Source organism: Syngnathus floridae, chromosome 2 (genome assembly GCF_059516105.1).
Source record: "Syngnathus floridae isolate MCC-2025c chromosome 2, RoL_Sflo_1.0, whole genome shotgun sequence".
NCBI lineage: Eukaryota > Metazoa > Chordata > Actinopteri > Syngnathiformes > Syngnathidae > Syngnathus > Syngnathus floridae.
In genome coordinates, this window is record NC_142414.1 from 2,787,958 (window position 1) to 2,809,839 (window position 21,882).

The following is a 21,882-nucleotide window of genomic DNA, read 5'->3' on the forward strand; positions in this document are numbered from 1 at the left end:
ACACACAAGTAGCTAAAGAATGTGGTTGGAAGACACAAGGGGCCTACCAGGCTGAAGAGAACAGGTGGACACAATAACCCAACTACAGACCTGGAAAATAGTGATGGGCAAAATGAAGCCCTCTGAAACACTGGGATATTGCTTCAGCTAACGCAGGGGTGTCAAACTCTGGTCCGCAGTGTAATTACTATATTTAGCCCACAAAGACAAATTGTGCATCGACTTTGTGACAATACTAAAATTGCAAATTATCTTCCCTTTTGAAAAATAGAGATTTTTGTAGCAATTCTTATTACCATTCATCTTTTAGAAATTTGAACAGTTTGTACTCATGTGATTTCAAAACTAGTTAGTCATCAGTTTGTTGTGTAGCCTATACTATATATAACAGGGGTGTCAAACTTATTTTTGTTGCGGGCCACATTGTAGTTAGGTTTCCCTCGCGGGGCTATTAATGGCGTAACCTTAAGACCCAGCAATTTATTTTTGTCCTCTGTAGAAGACGTATGATTTTGGTCCGTATCTCCTACTTTTAAGTTCAAGTAATGATTGCACACTTTCTGTAAATCCTATAAAGTTCATTTCACTTCTCAAATATCACTGTTTTTCTGCTATATGATATATTTAACTGAACAACTGCTATATTTGCTGATCCGAACAACCAATGATTTAGAAAGGAAAATCATGAAAATGATCAGGGTTGCCCAAACATTTGCATACGACTGCACATGCCACAAATGTGAGTTTCGCATTTGCCATAACCGTGCCAACATCCTCTCCAAAAGACATGTTGTGAAAAATAAATAAAAGCATGTTTTGACATTTTTCTATTGTAGTAATGTTTCTTTACCCCAAAGAACTAACTATGTGGTGTAAAAAAAAAAATGAATACCGTATTTCCGGTGTATAAGCCGCACGGGTGTATAAGCCGCACCAGCTAAAATTTGGCGATATTTTAGTTTTTTTCTCACATAAGCCACACCAGACTATAAAGCGCACGTGCACACCAGTTTTTTACAAAGAAAGATAGTACACAGCAAGCCTTTTTGAAGTTTGAATAACATGCTTTAACATGACTTTCTAAACATTGCCTGTGACGCAGCAGTAGTACCGCGGGAACACGGAAGTGTGCACGTGAGTTATTAAAGAAATACTGGACACAGAAAGCTTTTTTAAAGTTTTAATAACATACCTTAACATTTCTTTCCAAACACTGCCTGTGACGCGGCAGTAATACCGCAGCAACACGGAAGTAACACAGCACTAATAGGGTTTGATTAAATAAAACATACCGGTAAAAGTCACTGAGACGCGGCGGTAACACAGCAGCAACACGATAGCACAACACTAACAGGGCTGGTTAAAGTAAAAGTAAAAAAAAAGAGCTTCATCGTCTTCATCTTCCTCCTGTGCACTGAAATCGTCGAAGTCTTCCTCCTCAATTTCCGATTGGAATAGCGTTAGATATCCTTCGCCACACACTTTCTCAGTATCTCTTTCGTCGTTGTTTTTATCCATTTCTTCTAGCATTTTCCATGATGAGGGTCTGTTCATGCTAATCTTATTCATGCACGAAGCGCTAAATTACATTAAACTAGCGAGCGACACGTATAGCTCCAGAGTAGACGGGACCACGAAATAAAGAAAAGGGTGCCGCAACACAATGTCATCAACATCGACTGCCTTTAGCTTAAAAGCGGCATCATATGCATTTCTTTTGTCCCCCATAATGACGGTTTGTGTATAAAAGCTTCCTTTCAGTAATGTCCGTCTTGATCACGTTCTGCGTGATGCGCGAAATGTTGCAAACACAAACTAGCACGTCTTCTTCGGCGCATTATCTCTTCTTCGGCTGGCCGTAAAAATCCATAACTACGCCGCGCCGCCATTTAAGCCTCAGGGTTCAAAGTAACCTTCTGAATAAAATGCATGAAAGGTTCACATTCATTGCAACTTGTTTTTGGTGAGCAAAATGTCAGAAGAATTGAATTTAAATGCTGATTGATTGGGTTTTAATACAATGCAGATGGTCCAAACAGCGCCACTGCTTTGTGTAATCTCTGAGTCACATGGCAGAGTAAGAGAAAGGGTTTCGAGCACAGGTGTCAAACTCAAGACCTGGGGGCCAGATACGGCCCGCCACATCATTCTATGTGGCCCACGAAGACAAATTGTGCATCAAATTCGTGTGTCATTACTAGACCTGCAAATTGTCTTCACTTTTAATATCTTTTTAAAAAATGTTTGACCAGTTTTTACTCGTCTGATTTGAAAACGAGTTATTTGTCAGTTTGTTTTGTAGCTTATACAGTATATAATAGTGTTAAGAGTAAAAGTGATCAAGTCATCACAAAAATCGCAAAAAAAATCTTATATAAGCCACACCTGACTATAAGCCGCAGGGTTCAAAATTTGGGAAAAAAGGTCGCGGCTTATACACCTGAAATTACGGTAATAAATTCAAAAGAGTTTTTTTCCCCTGGGTCTCAGGAGGTTATTATACTTATTATGACATCGCATACACAACAGGGTTTGTAGTTTTGTAGTTTGTGAGTAGAAACGTGAAAGCAAATAATGCGTGCCGGATTATCCCAAAAGTCACACGTTTTGCCCTATTACTTTGAGTAAAACAGAAAACAAAAAGAGTTTTATTTTTGCCTTTTCAAACCTTTACAGTAATCCCTTGTTTATCGCGGAAGATGAATTCCAGAACCACCCGCAAAAAAACAAAAATCCGCAAAGTAGAAACATTGTATTACTTAGAAATTTTAATACAGTGTATTACCCTTCCGTGAGTTGTCACCTTATCGTGGTGGAGGGCTTTGCGTGACCCAATGATCCTAGGAGCCATGTTGTCTGGGCCTTCATGCCCCTGGTAGGGTCACCCATGACAAAAGGGTCCTAGGTGAGGGGCCAGACCAAGAACGTCTCAAAAGAACCCCTTATGAAGAAAACAATATCTGGACTTTGTTTTCGCTCGCGCGGACGCGGGTCACCGGGGCCCCCCTCTGGAGCCAGGCATGGAGGTGGGGTTTGAAGGCGAGCGTCTGGTGGCCAGGCCTTTGCCCATGAGGCCCGGCCGGCCGGGCACAGCCCGAAAAGAAAACGTGGGTCCCCTTTCCCATGGGCTCACCACCTGTGGGAGGGGCCAAAGGGGTCAGGTGCATGGTGAACTGGGCGGCGGGTACCTTGGCGGTCCGATCCCCGGCTGCAGAGGCTGGCTCTTTGGACATGGAATGTCACCTCTCTGGCTGGAACGGAGCCCGAGCTGGTGTGCGAGGCAGAAAAGTTCCAACTGGACATAGTCGGACTTGCCTCCACACACAGTTTGGGTTCTGGTACAAGCCCTCACGAGAGGGGCTGGACTCTCTTCCACTCTGGAGTTGCCCACGGAGACAGGCGTCGAGCAGGTGTGAGTATACTTATTTCCCCCCTGGCTGGGCACCTTCCCATTGGGGTTCACCCCAGTGAACGCGAGGGTAGCCTCCCTCCACCTTTAGGTGGGGGGACAGGTCCTGAATGTTGTTTGTGTCTGTGCACCAAATGGCAGCTCAGAGTACCCACCCTTTTTGGAGTCCTTGGAAGAAGTGCTGGAGAGCGCTCCTTCTGGGGACTCCATCGTTCTACTGGGTGACTTCAATGGTCACGTGGGCAATAACAGTGAGACCTAGAAGGGAGTGATTAGGAGGAATGACCCCCCTGTTCTGAACCCGAGCGGTGTTCTATTATTGGACTTCTGTGCTCGATACGGATTGTCAATAATGAACACCGTGTTCAAACATAAGGGTGTCCATGTGTGAACTTGGCACCAGGACACCCTCGGCCGCAGTTCGATGATCGACTTTGTAGTCGTGTCATCGGATCTGCGGCCGCATGTTTTGGACACTCGGGTGAAGAGAGGAGCAGAGCTGTCAACTGATCACCAACTGGTGGTGAATTGGCTCCGATGGTGGGGAAGATGTCGGTCCAACCTGGCAGACCCAAACGTACAGTGAGGGTCTGCTGGGAACGACTGGCAGAATCCCCTGTCAGGAAGAGCTTCAACTCCCACCTCCGGCAGAGCTTTTCCCATGTCCCGGAGGAGGCGGAGGACATTGAGTCCGAGTGGACCATGTTCCCTGCCTCCATTGTTGAGGCAGCTGACCGGGGCTGTGGCCGTAAGGTGGTCGCTGCCTGTCGTGGAGGCAATCCCCGAACCCGCTGGTGGACACCGGCGGTAAGGGATGCCATCAAGCTGAAGGAGTCCTATTGGGCCGTTTTGGCCTGTGGGACTCTGGTGGCAGCCAACGGGTACCAGATGGCCAAGTGGAACGCAGCTTCGGCGGTTGCTGAGGCAAAAGCCAGGGCGTGGGAGGAGTTTGGCGAGGTCATGGAAAATGATAGTGGAGATGGCGTGATGCTGACCTCGACTCGGGACGTCGTGAGTCGGTGGGGAGAATACTTCGAAGACCTCCTCAATTCCACTGACACGCCTTCCCTTGTGGAAGCAGTGCCTTGAGACTCTGAGGTGGACTCTCCAATCTCTGGGGTCGAAGTCACTGAGGCAGTTAAAAAAACTCCTTGGAGGCAAGGCCCCAGGGGTGGATGAGTTTTTAAAGGTTCTGGATGTTGTGGGGCTGTCCTGGCTGACACGCCTCTACAACATTGCGTGGACATCGGGGACGGTGCCTTTGGATTGGCAGACTGGGGTGGTGGTTCCCGTCTTAAAGAAAGGGAACCGGAGGGTGTGTTCCAACTACAGAGGAATCACACTCCTCAGTAAGGTCTATTCAGGGGTGCTGGAGAGGAGGGTCCGTCAGGAGGTCGAATCTCGGATTCAGGAGGAGCAGTGTGGTTTTCGTCCTGGCCATGGAACAGTGGACCAGCTCCATACCCTCGGCAGAATTCTCTAGGGCGCATGGGAGTTCGCTCAACCAGTCCACATGTGTTTTGTGGACTTGGAGAAAGCGTTCGACCGTGTCCCTCGGGAGATTCTGTGGAGGGTGCTTCGGGAGTATGGGATGCCGAATCAACTGATAAGGGTTGTATCGTCGATGCCAGAGTTTGGTCCGCATTCCCAGCAGTAAATCGGATTCGTTCCCAGTGAGGGTTGGACTCCGCCAAGGATGCCCTTTGTTACAGATTCTGTTCATAACTTTTATGGACAGAATTTCTAGGCGCAGCCGAGGTGTTGAGGGTGTCCGGTTTGGGGACCTCGGCATTGCATCTCTGCTTTTTTGTAGACAACTCTCACTGGAGCGGTTCGCAGTCGAATGTGAAGCGGTCAGGATGAGGATCAGCACCTCCAAATCGGAGTCCATGGTCCTCAGTCGGAAAAGGGTGAAATGCCCTCTCCAGATCGGGGATGAGATCCTGCCCCAAGTGGAGGAGTTCAAGTATCTTAGGGTCTTGTTCACGAGCGAGGGCAGGATGGAGCATGAGATCGACAGGCGGATTGGTGCAGTGTCGGCTGTAATGCGGACTCTGTACCGGTCCGTCGTGGTGAAGAAAGATCTGAGCCAAAAGTCAAAGCTCTCAATTTACCGATCAATCTACGCTACTACCCTCACCTATGGTCACGAGCTATGGGTCGTGACCGAAAGAACAAGATCCTGGATACAAGCGGCCAAAATTAGTTTCCTCCGCAAGGTGTCCGGGCTCTCCCTTAGAGATAGGGTGAGAACTTTGGTCATCCGGGAGAGACTCGGAGTAGAGCCGCTGCTCCTCCACGTTGAGAGGAGCCAGATGAGGTGGCTCAGGCACCTCACCAGGATGCCTCCTGGACGCCTTCCGAGGATGTCCTGTAATAGATAGACCCTGTGGATGACCCAGGACGCGCTGGAGAGATTATGTCTCTCAACTGGCCTGGGAACGCCTTGGGATTAGATAAACTGGACGAAGTGGCTGGGGAGAGGGAAGTCTGGGAGTCCCTCTAAAGCTGCTGCCCCCGTGACCCGACCCCGGATAAGCGGAAGAAGATGGATGGATAGATGGAATACAGTGTATTAAAAATGTCAACATGTAGTGTTTCTAGTTGGCCGCTAGGGGGCATGGGTGTAATGCAAATCAATTAGAAGAGTGGTTTTCCTTGCCAAGCAATGCAAAGTGTCCATTTGTAGAAATACCACATTACGTTAACCCGGGGTACATCATGCATAGCAAAACCAAAGTGAGTCACGTTGCGTATGAATCTCCTGTTGCATTGTGGTCTAGTACACAATATTAAACCTTTTTCAAACCTCCCCAATACTTTTACCCTAAGTTAACCTTTCCCATTCCCTTAATAACCATCCCCACACTTCTGTGCATTTACAGTAAATCAAAGAACAAACGTGATAATGTCACGTGTCCCGACTCTTTCTGCACCGGTTGATGCTTCTTCCCTCAGATGCCGCCTCCTGCGGTTGAACTAAAGTCACGTCTACAGTGACGCACACTGCTCAGAGGCTCAGCGCTCATGGCCGCTGTCTCGATTCCTGGACGGTCCTCAGTGAAACACATTGCTCAGACGCACACGCTATGAGCACTCATTGTCGCTGTCCTGACTCTTTCTGCACAGTGGTGCATTTTTCCTTCATGCGTGGCTGTGTCACGTCTCTGCTCTTGCCCTGCTGGCCGGTTGACGTGCCCTCCGTGCTAGACCTCGGGGGAGCGCATCGCCCATACGGAATTGCGCATGTCAATCGGCGCTGATCGCCACCACCTGTCCCGTGTTACCCGCTGATTAGGACATTCGCTTTCCAAACAAGGCGTGCGCGCTCCCGCGGCAGGGGGAACAAAATCTCACGGGGGAACCAAATCGAGCACAACACCAGCTCTTCAGTTGCCTCGTGCACCACCTGCTCTGCTGGCCTCCCTTTTTCCCTTTTCACATTTCCTAAATAAACGGTCCGTGTTGCACATGGTTGTCCTGCCTCGTTCGTGACAGGCTGGCTGCCGCGCTTCCCGTGCTTGTCTGCAGTGACGCACATTGCACGCACACCCCGCGCTATCAGTGTGTATTTAAATACAGTTCTCCCATCACTTATAGTAAATCCGCGAAGTTGCGCATTCGCGAAAAGGGAAGCATGAAGTGGCGAGGGATCACTGTATAACAAAAAATAAATGTCACTTTATTCTTAACCTCGTAACTTTGTTTGGGGAGGGGGGAGCCTGTTCTAATTTTCTAAACTTGCTAAAAATACCCCCGAGAAGACAGAAAAAGTCGAGCTCAATAATTATTATATAAGTGATGCACCAGTTCGTATCTCGAAAAGTTCGTAAGTACATGAGTTCATAAGTAGAGGTAGCACTGTACACAGAATGAAATGATTGTGGGAAGTTACTAAATGACCATATTGCAGTTTTAGCAGTAGGTGTGTAGTGCAAATATGGAATAAGTAATACATTTAACAGAGTGAGTACAATGTTTATGAACAAGACAAGGGAAACATGACAGCTACAAACCTAACATCAATCAACAAAAAAAACAGACCATGAGATATTACCTGGACACCACATTCGTTGATGGGGCAGAGCAGCAGAGATTTGCGTTCGGGACACAAAAGGCTATACTGACGCTGGAAGTTGTCAGCAATGGCCAGCAGGCGGACTTCCTCCACGGAATTGCATCTATATGACTCAGGAAGGGGTGGACTAGACCTGTGAGACACTTGCAACTCGAATTACAGGTCACACACACAATCAAATATGTGCTGCATAAACACCATAGTCAACAAGAATGTTATTGCGTGTGTGTGTGTGTTTGTATTTGTGTGCACGCATGCGTGGCATGACAAAGATTAGAGACGGTGCCTACACAAGGGAAGGTGGTGCAATACCCCCCCCGTCAGAAGTTTGTGGAGCCCAGTTACGCCTCTCATTTTATTTCCATCCATCCATCCATCCATCCATCCATCCATCCATCCATCCATCCATCCATCCATCCATCCATCCATCCATCCATCCAATCTTTCGGAATGTTCTCCAGGTTTCTCTTTTGAAGCAGCCCATGAGAACTCAGGATAAAAAGATTTAAAACACATCTTTAATTCCTTAAAGGCATTTAATTTGTTTTAGTGTTTATCCATCCATCCATTTTCCGGGTATATGCTCTCCACGAGAGTCACGGGCGTGCTGGAGCAGCTGACTTTGGGCAGTAGGCAGGGAACACCCTGAATTGGTTGCCAACCAATCATATTGTTCAAAAGTCACCCATACAATTTAGTATTTTCCATGAAAACTAACAAGGATTTTCAAGGGTTTTCTTATCATTGTATGTGCCTTCTTATTTTTACTTTTTGTATTGTTTACTTGAATGTGTAATATGTCTCGTCACCGTGGGATAGTAGGAAACGCAATTTCGATCTCTTTGTATGTCTTGACGTGAAGAAATTGACAATAAAGCAGATTTTGACTTTGATCATCCATTAGCCTTCTAACACTATTGGCAAACACAATGGCCCATTAGAACACTGGAGGAATGGTTACTGGAAATGGGGCTTAATACACCTATATTGCATTAAAAAACAGATGTTTGCAGCTAGAATAGTCACTTGCCACATTAAAAATGTATACAAAATGTTCCTGATTGATTAATGTTAACCTGATTGAAGAAAAATGTTGATTTTATATGAAAAGTAAGGCTATTTCTAAGTGACCCCAAACTTTTAAACACGAGTATATAGACAAACAACCATTCACACTCACAGGCAATTTGGCGTGGTCAATCGGCCTATTGAATGTGATTTTGGAATGTGAGAGGAAACCCATGCAGGCACAGCTAGAACATGCAAATGCCACACAGGAAGGCCAAAGCCAGAATCGAACCCACGACCTCTGCACTGAGAGGCGGACATGCTTAACCAGTGCCCCACCGTGCCTCCCACATTTTATTTCATATAGTAAAAATGATTTATAAACTATTTTCCCTATATATTGGTCAGGCCCTGTTTTGGTTTGGGAGGTGAAAAATCTGTACCTGTACCTGACAGGACGTGAGTGGTCACTTACAGGAAATCACACACAGCCAAGACATCATCAGCTTCTCCGGCCTGCTCATCTTCATTTTCTGCTTGCTCCTCATAACTGGACTCCACCAGTGTCTCCATCACTTCAAAGTGTGTGGTTATGTCTATTGGGGCTTGACTTGTTTTCCCTTCGAGAGCGTCACCAAAATGGCCGCATTGCCCAAACTCTGTTGACGTTTATCTACATTAGCTGTCTGCCTCGTGAAGCCAAAATATTAGTTTGTAATAGTTCAGAACCTTAACCCAGTGTTTCCCAACCACTGTGCTGCGGCACGCCTTGAGAGATATTCGGCTGTGCCGTGGGAAATTGTCCAATATTAATTATGGAGCACATTGTAAATAGGATTGCCAAACCACTGGTCAGTTAGGGCAAGGCCCGGTCATCTACTTGCTAATCGCGCATGCGTGGCTAATCAGAGAATCTTGAGATTTCATGTTGTGTTGGTCGGCACATATTTAGTTTGCTGCTGTGTGCTTTTGATAACAGCGACGCTCTGACGACCGTGGTGCTTTTGCCTACTGATGGAAATCCCAGGATGTAGTTCAACCGGAGAACCTGGATTGTTCATTTTCACCAACATAAAATACACAGTCAAGTCATGACACCGTGACTGTGATCACCACTCAGCTGCCATGCCAGAATAGCAGTGTCTTTAAACGTGACTTTGTTCCTAATGTTGCAATATTTATAAAGCTACTCTAAAACAGTTAACAAAGTCAAGTTGATTATTTTGGATTTAAATCACAATCACTTTCAATAGTTTACACTGTCTAAAACCTTCTTTTGAATAAACTGTCACTTATATATATATATATATATTATATATTTATTTATGTAACATGTTCACAATGTCTCTCGTAATATATCTAATTTTAATAAACAGGACTGTCTCAGAAATTTTGAATATTGTGATAAAGTTCTTTATTTTCTGAAATGCAATTAAAAAAACAAAAATGTCGTACATTCTGGATTCATTACAACTCAACTGAGATATTGCAAACCTTTTATTATTTTAATATTGCTGATTATGGCATACAGCTTAAGAAAACTCAAATATCCTATCTCAAAATATTAGAATATCATGAAAAAGTATACTAGTAGGGTATTCAACTAATCACTTGAATCATCTAATTAACTCCTGAGCCTTGAAAAACACTCAGCTTGGTTCAGTAAACTAAATCACAAGTATGGGGAAGATTGCTGATCTGACTGCTGTCCAGAGGACCATCATTGACACACTCCATCAGGAGGGTAAGACACAAAAAGAAATTTCTCAAAGAGCAAGCTGTTCACAGAGTGCAGTTTCAAAACACATCCACAAAAAGTCTGTTGGAAGGGAGAAAATGTGGTGGGAAACGCCGCACAACCAAGAGAGATGACCGCAGCCTTAACAGCATTGTGAAGAAGAGTCGCTTCCAAAATTTGGGGGAGCTTCAAAGACAGTGGACTGAAGCTGGAGTCCAGGTATCAAAAGCCACTGTTCACAAACGTGTCCGGTAAATGGGCTACAATAGCCATATTCCCATGGTCAAGCCACTTCTGAACTCAGGACAATGGAAGAAGCGTCTGACTTGGGCTGTGGAAAAGAAGCACTGGACAGTTGCAGAGTGGTCCAAAGTCCTCTTTTCAGATGAAAGCAAGTTTTGCATTTCATTTGGAAGTCAAGGCGCCAGAGCCTGTGAAGTGTGAAGTTCCCACAGTCAGCGATGGTTTGGGGAGCCATGTCAGCTGCTGGTGTTGGTCCACTGTGTTTCATCAAGTCCAGAGTAAATGCGGTTGTGTACCACGACATTTTAGAGCACTACATGCTTCCGAAAGCTGAAAAGCTCTATGGAGATGATGAGTTCATTTTCCAGCATGATCTGGCACCTGCCCACAGTGCCAAAACCACCGGTAAATGGTGTACTGACCATGGCATTACTGTCCTCGATTGGCCTGCCAATTCCCCTGACCTCAACCCCATAGAGAATTTGTGGGGTATTGTGAAGAAGAAGCTGAAAGACACCAGACCCAACGATGCAAATGAGCTAAAGCATCCTGGGCATCCATAACACCTCAGCAATGCCACAGGCTGATTGTCTCCATGCCACGCCGCATTGATGCAGTAATCCGTGCAAAAGGATTCCCAACCAAATACTGAGTGCATTAAGGGACATTTTCAAACGTTTGATTTTGTTTTGCTGTTGTAAATACTTTTTTTTACTTGGTCTGAGGAAATATTCAAATATTTTGAGATAGGAGTTTTCTTAAGCTGTAAGCCATAATCAGCAATATTAAAATAATAAAAGGCTTGCAATATTTCAGTTGATTTGTAATGAGTCCAGAGTGTATAACATTTTTGTTTTTTTAATTGCATTTCAGAAAATAAAGAACTTTATCACAATATTCAAATTTTCTGAGACAGTCCTGTAGTCCTGGTGTAACACCTAACAGATTTTTGTTGGTGGTGTGCCTCGAGATTTTTTCCAATGAAAAGGTGTGCCGTGGATGAAAGAAGGTTGGGAAACACTGCCTGAACCCGTGCAAAATAATAAAAGAAACAATAGTGCCAGTCAAAATTGACTTTGATATTTTATCTTTATATAGATGCAGAATCTAATACTGGCTGTCATTTGACAGGATACCTCATGATATACAATATTTACACCCCAAAACTGTTCTAAAACTATTTTTTACGGTGATATAACTGGCTGTCAGAACTTTAAAACATACAAACAATTATCTATATTACGATGCAACAGTTGAAAATGTACACACACACATACATGAACTAAAACTTACCGTCGTGTCTCTTGCTTGATTTGTTTAGCTGCTTTCAATAGACCTTCCCTGTTGACATCGCGTCGCCTTGACGACCGCAGTGGGGCACTACGTGACGCAATGCTCTTCTCTTTTTTAAGCTTAATACGTCCTTGCGCTTTCCATTAGCGCCTTTCACACCACGTGCATCAAAGTGGTGTCCGTGTGAGTCCGCGTGTTCTAAGAGGTATAGCGCGCTCCGCAACTATAATTTTCCAACGCAGCCAATTGCTTGGACTGTTTCCATGCCTGACGCACCGGTGATGCACCTCAAGCGCCCACCGGCGCTTATTCACGTGCTCTGAATTAGCAAACAAACGGCACGTTTGAAAAACGCTCCAACTTTCATTTCAGTCTGAGGATGAGAACAACAGAGGGAGAGGCAAATGTCTTTGGAAAAATGAGACGAGCGTTCCTCGGTGACGCTTTATTTTTAATTGAGAAAATATAAGAATGTCCAGTCTCCAAAACAAGTATAAGAAGGTTTGGTGAAAAAGGAAAAGAATGTGCAGGCTCCTAAATAAATATACAGACTTCTGCCTGCCTGCTTGCCTGCCTGCTTGCTTGCTTGCCTGCCTGCCTGCCAGCCTGCCTGCCTGCCTGCCTGCCTGCCTGCCTGACCCCGCCCGCTCGCCTGCCTGCCGTCAGCGACAATCTCCGTGACATGTTGAATGATTTTGTATTTGTCGATCTCAAAGTCAAAGTCAAAGTCAGCTTTATTGTCAATTTCTCCACATGCCAAAGACACACAAAGAAACCGAAATTTCGTTCCCCCCTATCCCACGGTGACAAGACATGGCCCACAATAGACAATCAAGTAAACAAGTAACCAACAGCGTGCTGAATAAATAATGAATAAATAACACAAAAAATAAACAAATAAGAGGAGCAAAAAGGAGCAAGTGAGCGTAAAGCAGACATTCCAGAAAATAGCGCATCAGTGCCGCACGCTACGCAGAAGGGGGTAGCGAGTTCAGGGCCCTAACAGCCTGGAGAAAGAAGCTGTTGGCGAGTCTGGTGGTGCGGGAGCGCAGGCTCCTGTACCTCTTCCCAGAGGGCAGAAGGTCAAACAAAAAGTGAGCCGGGTGACTCACATCTCTGGCAATCGAGGTTGCCTTGCGGGCGAGATGGGAGGTGTAAATGTCCTTCAGGGAGGGGAGCGAAGCACCAATAATCTTAACAGCCATATTCACTATGCGCTGCAGGGCCTTCAAGTTCTGATCAGTGCAGTTACCACCCCAGACAGCAATGCAACTGGTGAGGACGCTCTCAATGGTGCCACGGTAGAATGTAGCCAGGACTGCCTGAGGAGCACATGCACGCCTGAGCTTCCGCAGGAAGTACAGGCGGCGCTGAGCTTTCTTTCCCAGTGATGCGGTGTTTGCGGACCAGGAGAGGTCCTCACTGATGTGCACCCCCAGGAACTTGGTGCAGCTCACCCTCTCCACCACAGCACCGTCGATGATCAGCGGCAGGTGTGTTGTGTGACCCTTCCGGAAGTCAACAACGATTCCCTTGGTCTTATTGACGTTCAGCAGGAGGTTGTTGTCCCTGCACCACGTGGTCAGAAGGTCAGTGTGCACGCGCCACCATCTGGACGACATTCTGAATTTTTACCCTGCCTGACCCTGTCTGAACATCTTACCCATGTCCAGTCTGTTCTGCACCGCCTCCAGAAGAACTCCCTCCATGTCAAGGCTGAGAAATGCAAGTTCCATGCCGGCACGGTTTCCTTCCTGGGCTACATTAGGTTGCATCAGCATGGACCCTGGCAAGCTGGCGGCCGTCACGACCTGGCCCAAGCCAGACAGCCGCAAGAAACTGCAACTTTTAGCGCAAGTTCATCCAAGACTACAGTATGGTGGCAGCCTCTCTCACCGCCCTCACCAGTGCCTCCGCTTCATTCATCTGGAACCTTGAAGGTACACTTCACCTCTGCCCCCAATCTCCAGATGCCCGACCCAGAACAACAGTTCGTGGTTGAGGTGGAGACCTCTGGCGTGGCGGTGGGGGTGGTCCTCTCTCAACGAGCAGTGAGGCACGAGAGACCCCGCCCGTGCACCTTCTTCTCGGACGGCTGTGTCTTGCTGAAAGGAACTATTAGAATTGACATTACATTGGGTTGGTGGCAATGGCTCGAGGGGACCACCACCCTGGTGTTAACTGATCATAACAACTTGGAGTATCTTTTTCTTTTGTTATCCATAAAAAAAACAATAGTGACATCCCAGATTGTATACAGCAGCAGCAATGCATAGTATGTTGAAGTGTCAGTGATCAGAATTTTGAGAGTAATTGAGAGTCTGAAAGATTATGAAGGTCTTTTTCCAGTGTTCGAATGTTCAGGTTTTGAGAGATAATTATTATTATTATTATTTTAAGAGTCTTTGTGAGTCGCGGCCTACAAGAATCCTGGGCACAAGAGAATGGGCACAGGACGGTCATCAGACCCCAACATACGATTCACTGTTAAAAATGGCTGTGAAATCTACAGTTACTTACTGTATTAAACACAGTAACCTTACTGTGTATGATTATTACAGTAGAATGCTGTAATTGTTACAGTTACACCTCGTATATATATATATATATATATATATATATATATATATATATATATATGTATGTATACATATATATATGTATACAGATACATATTAGATATAAAATATCTCATAATAAAATCAATGATTATCATATAATTATCACATAATCATTATGAGTTTTAACTCATAATGACTTACCATGGCATTTTTTTATTCCCAACATTAAGTTTTTTCCCTTTTCTTTTTCACTGGCGGACACGGGCTGACATGGGGTGACGTGATTTATCCAATGAGGATCAAGAAAGTTCAACGGTCTTGCTTCGAATGGCCAATCACGTCAAAGTAAACGGGTAAAATCGCGATCACAGCGATTGCACCTCTGGCTCCCACAACAACATTTCTTACACAAGGCTTTGTTTTGTGCTGTGTGTTTTTTGTTTTGTTTCTATGTGTTTGCGTCGTCTGTGTTCATTTGTTTCAGTTTGGCAGCGAAAACGGCTCCGAGAGAGCGCTGTTTTTCTTTAACTGACCAGATTCTCTCTTTTTTTTAAATTTACTGAAGCACTAGCAGCGACAGTACGATGGTCGTTACTGTGTCGTTATTACCGTATTTGCCGGTGTATTAGTCGACCTCTTTCGATCCAAAATCGACCGAAAAAATCGACCTCGACTTATACACAGAGTCATAAAATTTAACTTCGTATTCATCGCTTCAAATGTGATGGTAACCAAGGCCGTTTCTCATGCATCTTTTGCCCGCATACAGACAATTGGTAAAGGCATCCAGGCCGGTTCGGAGGCGGGTTCGGGTGTGGCCTGAGGGTGCCTCCGATGCACTTCGTGACTGCTTCGACACCACTGACTGGGACTTGTTTAAGCAGGCAGCCACCTACAACGATTGGACGGGCATAGAGGAGTATACTGACTCTGTTACCTCTTACATCACGAAGTGCATAGATGATGTGACTTGCTCGAAATCCGTCGTCACTCGCGCGAACTGGAAGCCGTGGCTGACGGGGGCTGTCCTCAGACTGTTGAGGGCCAGGGACAAGGCTTTCAGAGCGGGGGATGAGGCTGGCTTGAGGAGAGCGAGAGCCGACCTGTCCCGAGGCATCAAAGAAGCGAAGAAGGCGTTCTCGTGCAAGGTGTCCACCCACTTCAAGGACAGCAAGGACGCACGTAGCCTTTGGCGGGGCATTCAGACCATCACGGACTACAAGCCCGCGCCGAGGAGCTGTGAGGGCGACGTCCGTCTGCTGAACGATCTGAACCGCTTCTTTGCTCGCTTCGACGCCCAGAACAGCACTTGCCCGCTGAAGACCACCCCCCCCCCCCCCCCCCACACGAGCAGCCCCTGCGCCTCTCTGCCGACGGTGTGAGGAGGGCGCTTGCCGCTATTGACACCCGTAAGGAGGCGGGCCCTGACAACATCCCGGGTCGAGCGCCGAAGGACTGCGCTGGGGAGCTGTCGGGTGTCTTCACGGACATCTTTAACGTTTCCCTGCAGCAGGCCATCGTCCCCTCGTGTTTCAAGGCTGCCACCATCGTTCCTGTGCCGAAGAAACCTGCACCGTCCTGCTTCAATGACTACCGCCCCGTGGCACTGACGCCCATCATCATGAAGTGCTTTGAGCGGCTGGTCATGGAGCACATCAAGTCCGTTCTCCCCCCACCATTGACCCTTTCCAGTTTGCGTACCGTGCCAAGCGGTCCTCTGAGGATGTCATCTGCTCTGCCCTACACTCGGCCCTCACCCACCTGGAGAGAAAGGACTCATAGGTGAGGTTGCTGTTTGTGGACTTCAGCTCTGCCTTCAACACCATTGTGCCGCAGCGACTCATCTGCAAACTCGACGAGCTGGGCCTCAGTACCTCCCTCTGCAACTGGCTACTGGACTTCCTCTGTCAGAGGCCTCAGGTGGTGCGTGTTGGCGACAAGTTCTCCGCCAGCATCACGCTGAGCACGGGGGCCCCCCAGGGCTGCGTGCTCAGTCCATTGCTCTTCACCCTGCTGACGCATGACTGCACTGCGACCTACTGCGACAACCGCATAGTGAAGTTTGCTGACGACACGACTCTGGTGGGTCTCATCACGAAGGGCGACGAGACTCGGTACAGGTCGGAAGTTGACCTTCTGACCACGTGGTGCAGGGACAACAACCTCCTGCTGAACGTCAATAAGACCAAGGAAATCGTTGTTGACTTCCGGAAGGGTCACACAACACACCTGCCGCTGATCATCAACGGTGCTGTGGTGGAGAGGGTGAGCTGCACCAAGTTCCTGGGTATGCACATCAGTGAGGACCTCTCCTGGTCCGCAAACACCTCGTCACTGGCAAAGAAAGCTCAGCGCCGCCTGTACTTCCTGCGGAAGCTCAGACGTGCATGTACTCCTCAGGCAGTCCTGTCTACATTCTACCGTGGCACCATTGAGAGCGTCCTCACCAGTTGCATCGCTGTCTGGGGTGGTAACTGCACTGAACAGAACTTGAAGGCCCTGCAGCGCATAGTGAATACGGCTGGTAAGATTATTGGTGCTTCGCTCCCCTCCCTGAAGGACATTTACACCTCCCATCTCGCCCGCAAGGCAACCTCGATTGCCAGAGATGTGAGTCACCCGCCTCACTCTTTGTTTGACCTTCTGCCCTCTGGGAAGAGGTACAGGAGCCTGCGCTCCCGCACCACCAGACTCGCCAACAGCTTCTTTCTCCAGGCTGTTAGGGCCCTGAACTCGCTACCCCCTTCTGCGTAACGTGCGGCACTGTTGCGCTATTTTCGGGAATGTCTGCTGTACGCGCACTTGCTCCTTTTTTTTGCTCCTCTTATTTATTTATTTATTTATTTGTTGTGTTATTTATTCATTATTTATTCAGCACGCTTTTGTTATACTTGTTTACTTGTTTGTCTGTTGTGAGCCATGTCTTGTCACCGTGGGATAGGGGGGAACAAAATTTCGGTTTCTTTGTGTGTCTTTGGCATGTGGAGAAATTGACAATAAAGCTGACTTTGACTTTGACTTTGAAAATCTCATTGTGCGTGGGTATGCGTCCGTCAGGCTCATCAAACAGCGAGAAACTGAATCATTCTAAAGCGGTCGTCGCATTAACACGAATCCTCAGCAACAATTTCAAATATTCTCACCTCAATAACGGACATCGAAAGCCAGGCAGCGACGATGACTGCTAGGGGGAAGTACTGGGTATTGAGCGAATGTGCGAGTCATCACGCGTCAAGCAATGACAATAACTACCGGTACGTAAACATTCAATCGCCATGTCTAAATGAATGTCGTTGGCACCCAGAAAACTTGGCCGGACTTCCAGGGGAAGAGGCAGAATTTTCACTTGTTCTGGCCGACCGGAGGAACCAGCTGAGGCGGACACTTTACGGCGGTTGAGTCAATGGCACTTAGAAAATATTCGCCAAACTTGGCCGGACTTCCAGGGGAAGAGGCCGAATTTTCACTTGTGGTGGCCGACACGGGGAACCAGCCGAGGCGGACACTTTACGGCGGTTGAGTTGTTGGCACTTAGAAAATATTCGCCAAACTTGGCCGGACTTCCAGGGGAAGAGGCCGAATTTTCACTTGTGGGGGCCGACACGGGGAACCAGCCGAGGCGGACACTTTACGGCGGTTGAGTCGTTCGCACTTTGAAAATATTTGCCAAACTTGGCCAGACTTCCAGGGGAAGAGGCCGAATTTTCACTTGTGGTGGCCGACATGGGGAACCAGCCGAGGCGGACACTTTACGACGGTTGAGTCGTTGGCACTTAGAAAATATTCGCCAAACTTGGCCGGACTTCCAGGGGAAGAGGCCGAATTTTCACTTGTGGTGGCCTACACGGGGAACCAGCCGAGGCGGACACTTTACGGCGGTTGAGTCGTTCGCACTTTGAAAATATTTGCCAAACTTGGCCAGACTTCCAGGGGAAGAGGCCGAATTTTCACTTGTGGTGGCCGACATGGGGAACCAGCCGAGGCGGACACTTTACGGCGGTTGAGTCGTTGGCACTTAGAAATTATTCGCCAAACTTGGCCAGATTTCCAGGGGAAGAGGCCGAATTTTCACTTGTTCTGGCCGACATGGGGAACCAGCCGAGGCGGACTCTTTATGGCGCAAGAGCCGTTGGCACTTAGAAAATATTCGCCAAACGCTTTTCGGAAATAGCGACGATGAAGACGAATTTTGAACTCAATGTACCGGCAATCACTTTATAATTATAATTTGTTGTTTCTTAACTAAAAATAAACCAGTTTCTAAGAGTGTTCATTGTTGTTAGTCTCTCTCGGCGCGTAATATCACAGGGTCATGAAGTAAATAATATTTAAAATGGCGTATAGATCGCTCGCTACAAACTCACGAATTTGAACACATTTTGTCAATAAATTTAGCATATTTCTGAAGTTTAATATAATGCAACAATTGAGCTCGACTTATACAAAGGATATATCATAAAATCGTAAATTTCTGTCGAATTTTAGGGGGTCGACTTATACACCGAGTCGACTTATACACGGGCAAATACGGTATTTATTTTTCTGCTGCCCTCGGGAGAAGATTATTTTCCCGCCTGTTTTTTTTCCTCCACCTTCTGCCTCCGTGTTGGTTTTCCTCCTGGCGGCTCTACCACCAAGCACACGTCACGACGTCCAGAAACTCGGTAAGTAGGCCTACTATCACTAAAAGTAATAAAATAGAATAGTAATACACAAAAAGTAATCAGTTTGCTTCCCATCAAAATGAATTACTCATGCAAGTACTGTAATTTCACCACAGCTTCAATCCCTGCATTTGTTCGTCATTTGAGGATTCACAGAAATTTAGCTAACTTCAGATTTCCATGTGGGGTAGCAGAATGCTTTGCCACTTTTTACACACGTGGCGCCCTTCAAGTTCACATGTACCGCTCTCACAAGAGGACAGCTAAACCAGGACTTGAAAGGCAAATTGATGGAGTTGACTTGGCTTCCACTGTTGAAGGTTGTAGCTTTATGTCAGCTCGATCAACTCGTATACATTTCCAGCAAAAAAGACAACTTGTGGGGCAGGGTCAGCCTATTTCTGGGTTGAACCACACCCACTTCCGGGTTAAGCCCCATTCAGAGTATGGATGTTGATAATCTAGTTGATTGAACAGATACAGATAATGGTGTACTCACTCATCCCTAGTAGCCAACTCGTTTGTCATTGCTGCTATTTCAGCTTGCTTGCTATACATGTGTCACTTTTTGTTCATCTTTCACCAACTCAGTTACTATATCTGCTCCTTTTATCTGTTTTATGTACTGCTAGGAAGATATGTATACTCCCTGCCCTGTTTTTACAGTCATTCATCTGAAGCAGATCATTTATAAAATGGATTGCTGTGAAATATGATTTTTGTAATGTCTGACTTTAAGGAGACAATCCTGACTGCAAAAAAGTGGATGCTGTCGATCGAAGGGAGGGTCATAATCCCACCTGCTGCTCACCTGGCTGACTTCACCACTGCCTTGGCCACTCTCTTCGCCTGTTACTATGTTTTCAACCTAGAGTATCAGGTGGAAGCCTGCACAACATTGGAGTTTATTCAGAGGTATTAACTGATGAAATTATATACCTAACTTTATTCCCACTGGCATTTTCTATATCTCTCTTCTATAAGTGTTATTCAGGCAGTATTATCACCCCTTAATAATAAAATAAATGTAATGCAAGTATAAAATACTGCAATATTTTATTTATTTAATTAAAACTATTTATTTTTATTGATTCTTTTAATTAATCCCCTCGCAATCACAGTTGTGATTTGCTAATTGATTACTCGTTGACATGTACATAATGTCTCAACCTCTAACTCCTATACTCATTACATAGGTTTTTGGTCAGAACTAATCCTGACTCCACCAAGTGCAGTGCCAAGGAGCAGATGAGCTGGAAGACTTCATACATGAACCCCCATGTGATCTCCTTCATCACGGACTTCATGGAGTTCGATTGGCTAACTGACTAGGTACAGGTGAGGTTCAGATAATAACTTTTGCATTGAAATTTCAAGATGGTTTATTTAAAGAAGTCATCTCAAATAGTTATGTTAACTCATGTGGTTGGTTTTTCCCCCCATTCATTCTTAATGGCACATTCAACATTTCACATTTACGTCGTTCCAGTTTGAGTTTTTTTTTCTCCGATTTAACTTGCGACATATTCCAATCGATTTTTAACCGTCTCACGAGTAATCGTTACATCCCACTTATAACTCCAACCTTGCTAATTGCATGAGTGTTCCTGCAGCCAGTGACACACTTCCTATCAGGAACAAGTATCTTAACATGACACCGACATCACCATCATAATTCTTAATGTGTTTTAATTTTAGTTTAATTTCAGGGCTCCTGTTTTGTCCAAGCCCAAGGAAGTTTTCTCTAAAAGGTTTGGTAATGTGCTTTATGTTTCTGTTCACCAAAAAATACATAATCCTGTTAACACATTTTTTGTCTGTAGTTAATTGAAATATTTTAGAATATGGGTCATTCTATTAATGATTAATATTAAATCACTGATTCAGCATTTAAATTGTACAGTGAGAAACTTAATTTACAATGATTACCTACTGTTAATTGTACTGCATTGCCATATACAATACTGTTGTATGTATTGTATGTTACATTGTATGTTGTATGTTGTAATGACCACTTCATTTGTTTGTACTGTAAATAAACCAGTAATGTAAACGCAACTGAAATCGCAGTATTTCATTGATATTCATTCTGCAGTTAAACAACTAATACTGTAAATGCAACTGACATCACAGTATTTAACTGTTATGTAGCATACAGTTAAACTACCTAATACTTTATATACAACCAAGACCACAGTATTTAACTGTTTTTTGCTTTACAGTAAATACACCAATACTGTAAAGTACATCTACTGTAATATGTATTTACAGTAAGGTACTGGTTAATTGCTGCCAGTTAATTACTGTAAAATGTTTTTACAGTAAGTTACTGGTTAATTGCTGCCAGTTAATTACTGTAAAATATTTTTACAATACGTTACTGGTTAATTGCTGCCAGTTAATCACTGTAAAATGTTTTTACAATAAGTTGCTGGTTAATTGCTGCCAGTTAATTACTGTAAAGTTTACAGGAATTTTTTTACAGTGTTTTGTATTTTCCATGAAAACTAACATATTTGCACAAGGGTTTTCAAGGATTTTCTAATCATTTATTAGCCTTCTAACAAAATAGCAAACACATTGGACCATTACAATATTGGAGGTATGCTTGCTGACAATGGCCCTTTATGCAACTATGTAGCTATTGCATTAAAAAACAGACGTTTTCAGCTAGAATACTCATTTAAATTCAGGATTCAAGATTCAAAGCATTTATTGTCATCTGTACAAAAGGAAAGCACTTTTTCTTTGTACAATGAAATTCTTTCGCTGTCCGTTAAAGTGCCAGACACGGTAAGGAAGATTAAAAGAAGATTAAAAGAAGAAAAAAACACAAAGTACAAAAACCACAATATATACACAGTATATACAACTACTAAGGTGAGGGA

At 45.3% G+C, this 21,882-nt stretch overlaps 1 protein-coding gene and 1 long non-coding RNA gene across 3 annotated transcripts in view; one reads left to right on the forward strand and one right to left on the reverse strand.

Annotated features, from left to right (window-relative positions):
* Positions 1-11,918, reverse strand: part of drc7 (dynein regulatory complex subunit 7) — a 76,889-nt gene extending 64,971 nt beyond the window's left edge. Inside the window, exons 1-3 of one of the 2 annotated variants that reach the window (XM_088359792.1) lie at positions 11,770-11,918; positions 8,971-9,154; positions 7,467-7,590 (exon numbers count right to left, since the gene is read on the reverse strand). In XM_088359792.1, coding sequence (XP_088215918.1) covers positions 7,467-7,590; positions 8,971-9,068 — 222 coding nt within the window. In that variant the 5' untranslated portion in view covers positions 9,069-9,154; positions 11,770-11,918. Of the gene's footprint in view, positions 1-7,466; positions 7,621-8,970; positions 9,155-11,769 lie in introns of both variants that reach the window. The other variant, XM_088359783.1, reaches the window with a different exon arrangement.
* Positions 11,919-18,819: 6,901 nt separating this feature from the next.
* On the forward strand, positions 18,820-20,438 carry LOC148401292 (uncharacterized). The gene is made up of 3 exons (XR_015857235.1): positions 18,820-18,994; positions 19,734-19,909; positions 20,191-20,438. It is a non-coding gene; the product is annotated as an uncharacterized LOC148401292 (long non-coding RNA).
* Positions 20,439-21,882: the final 1,444 nt, after the last annotated feature.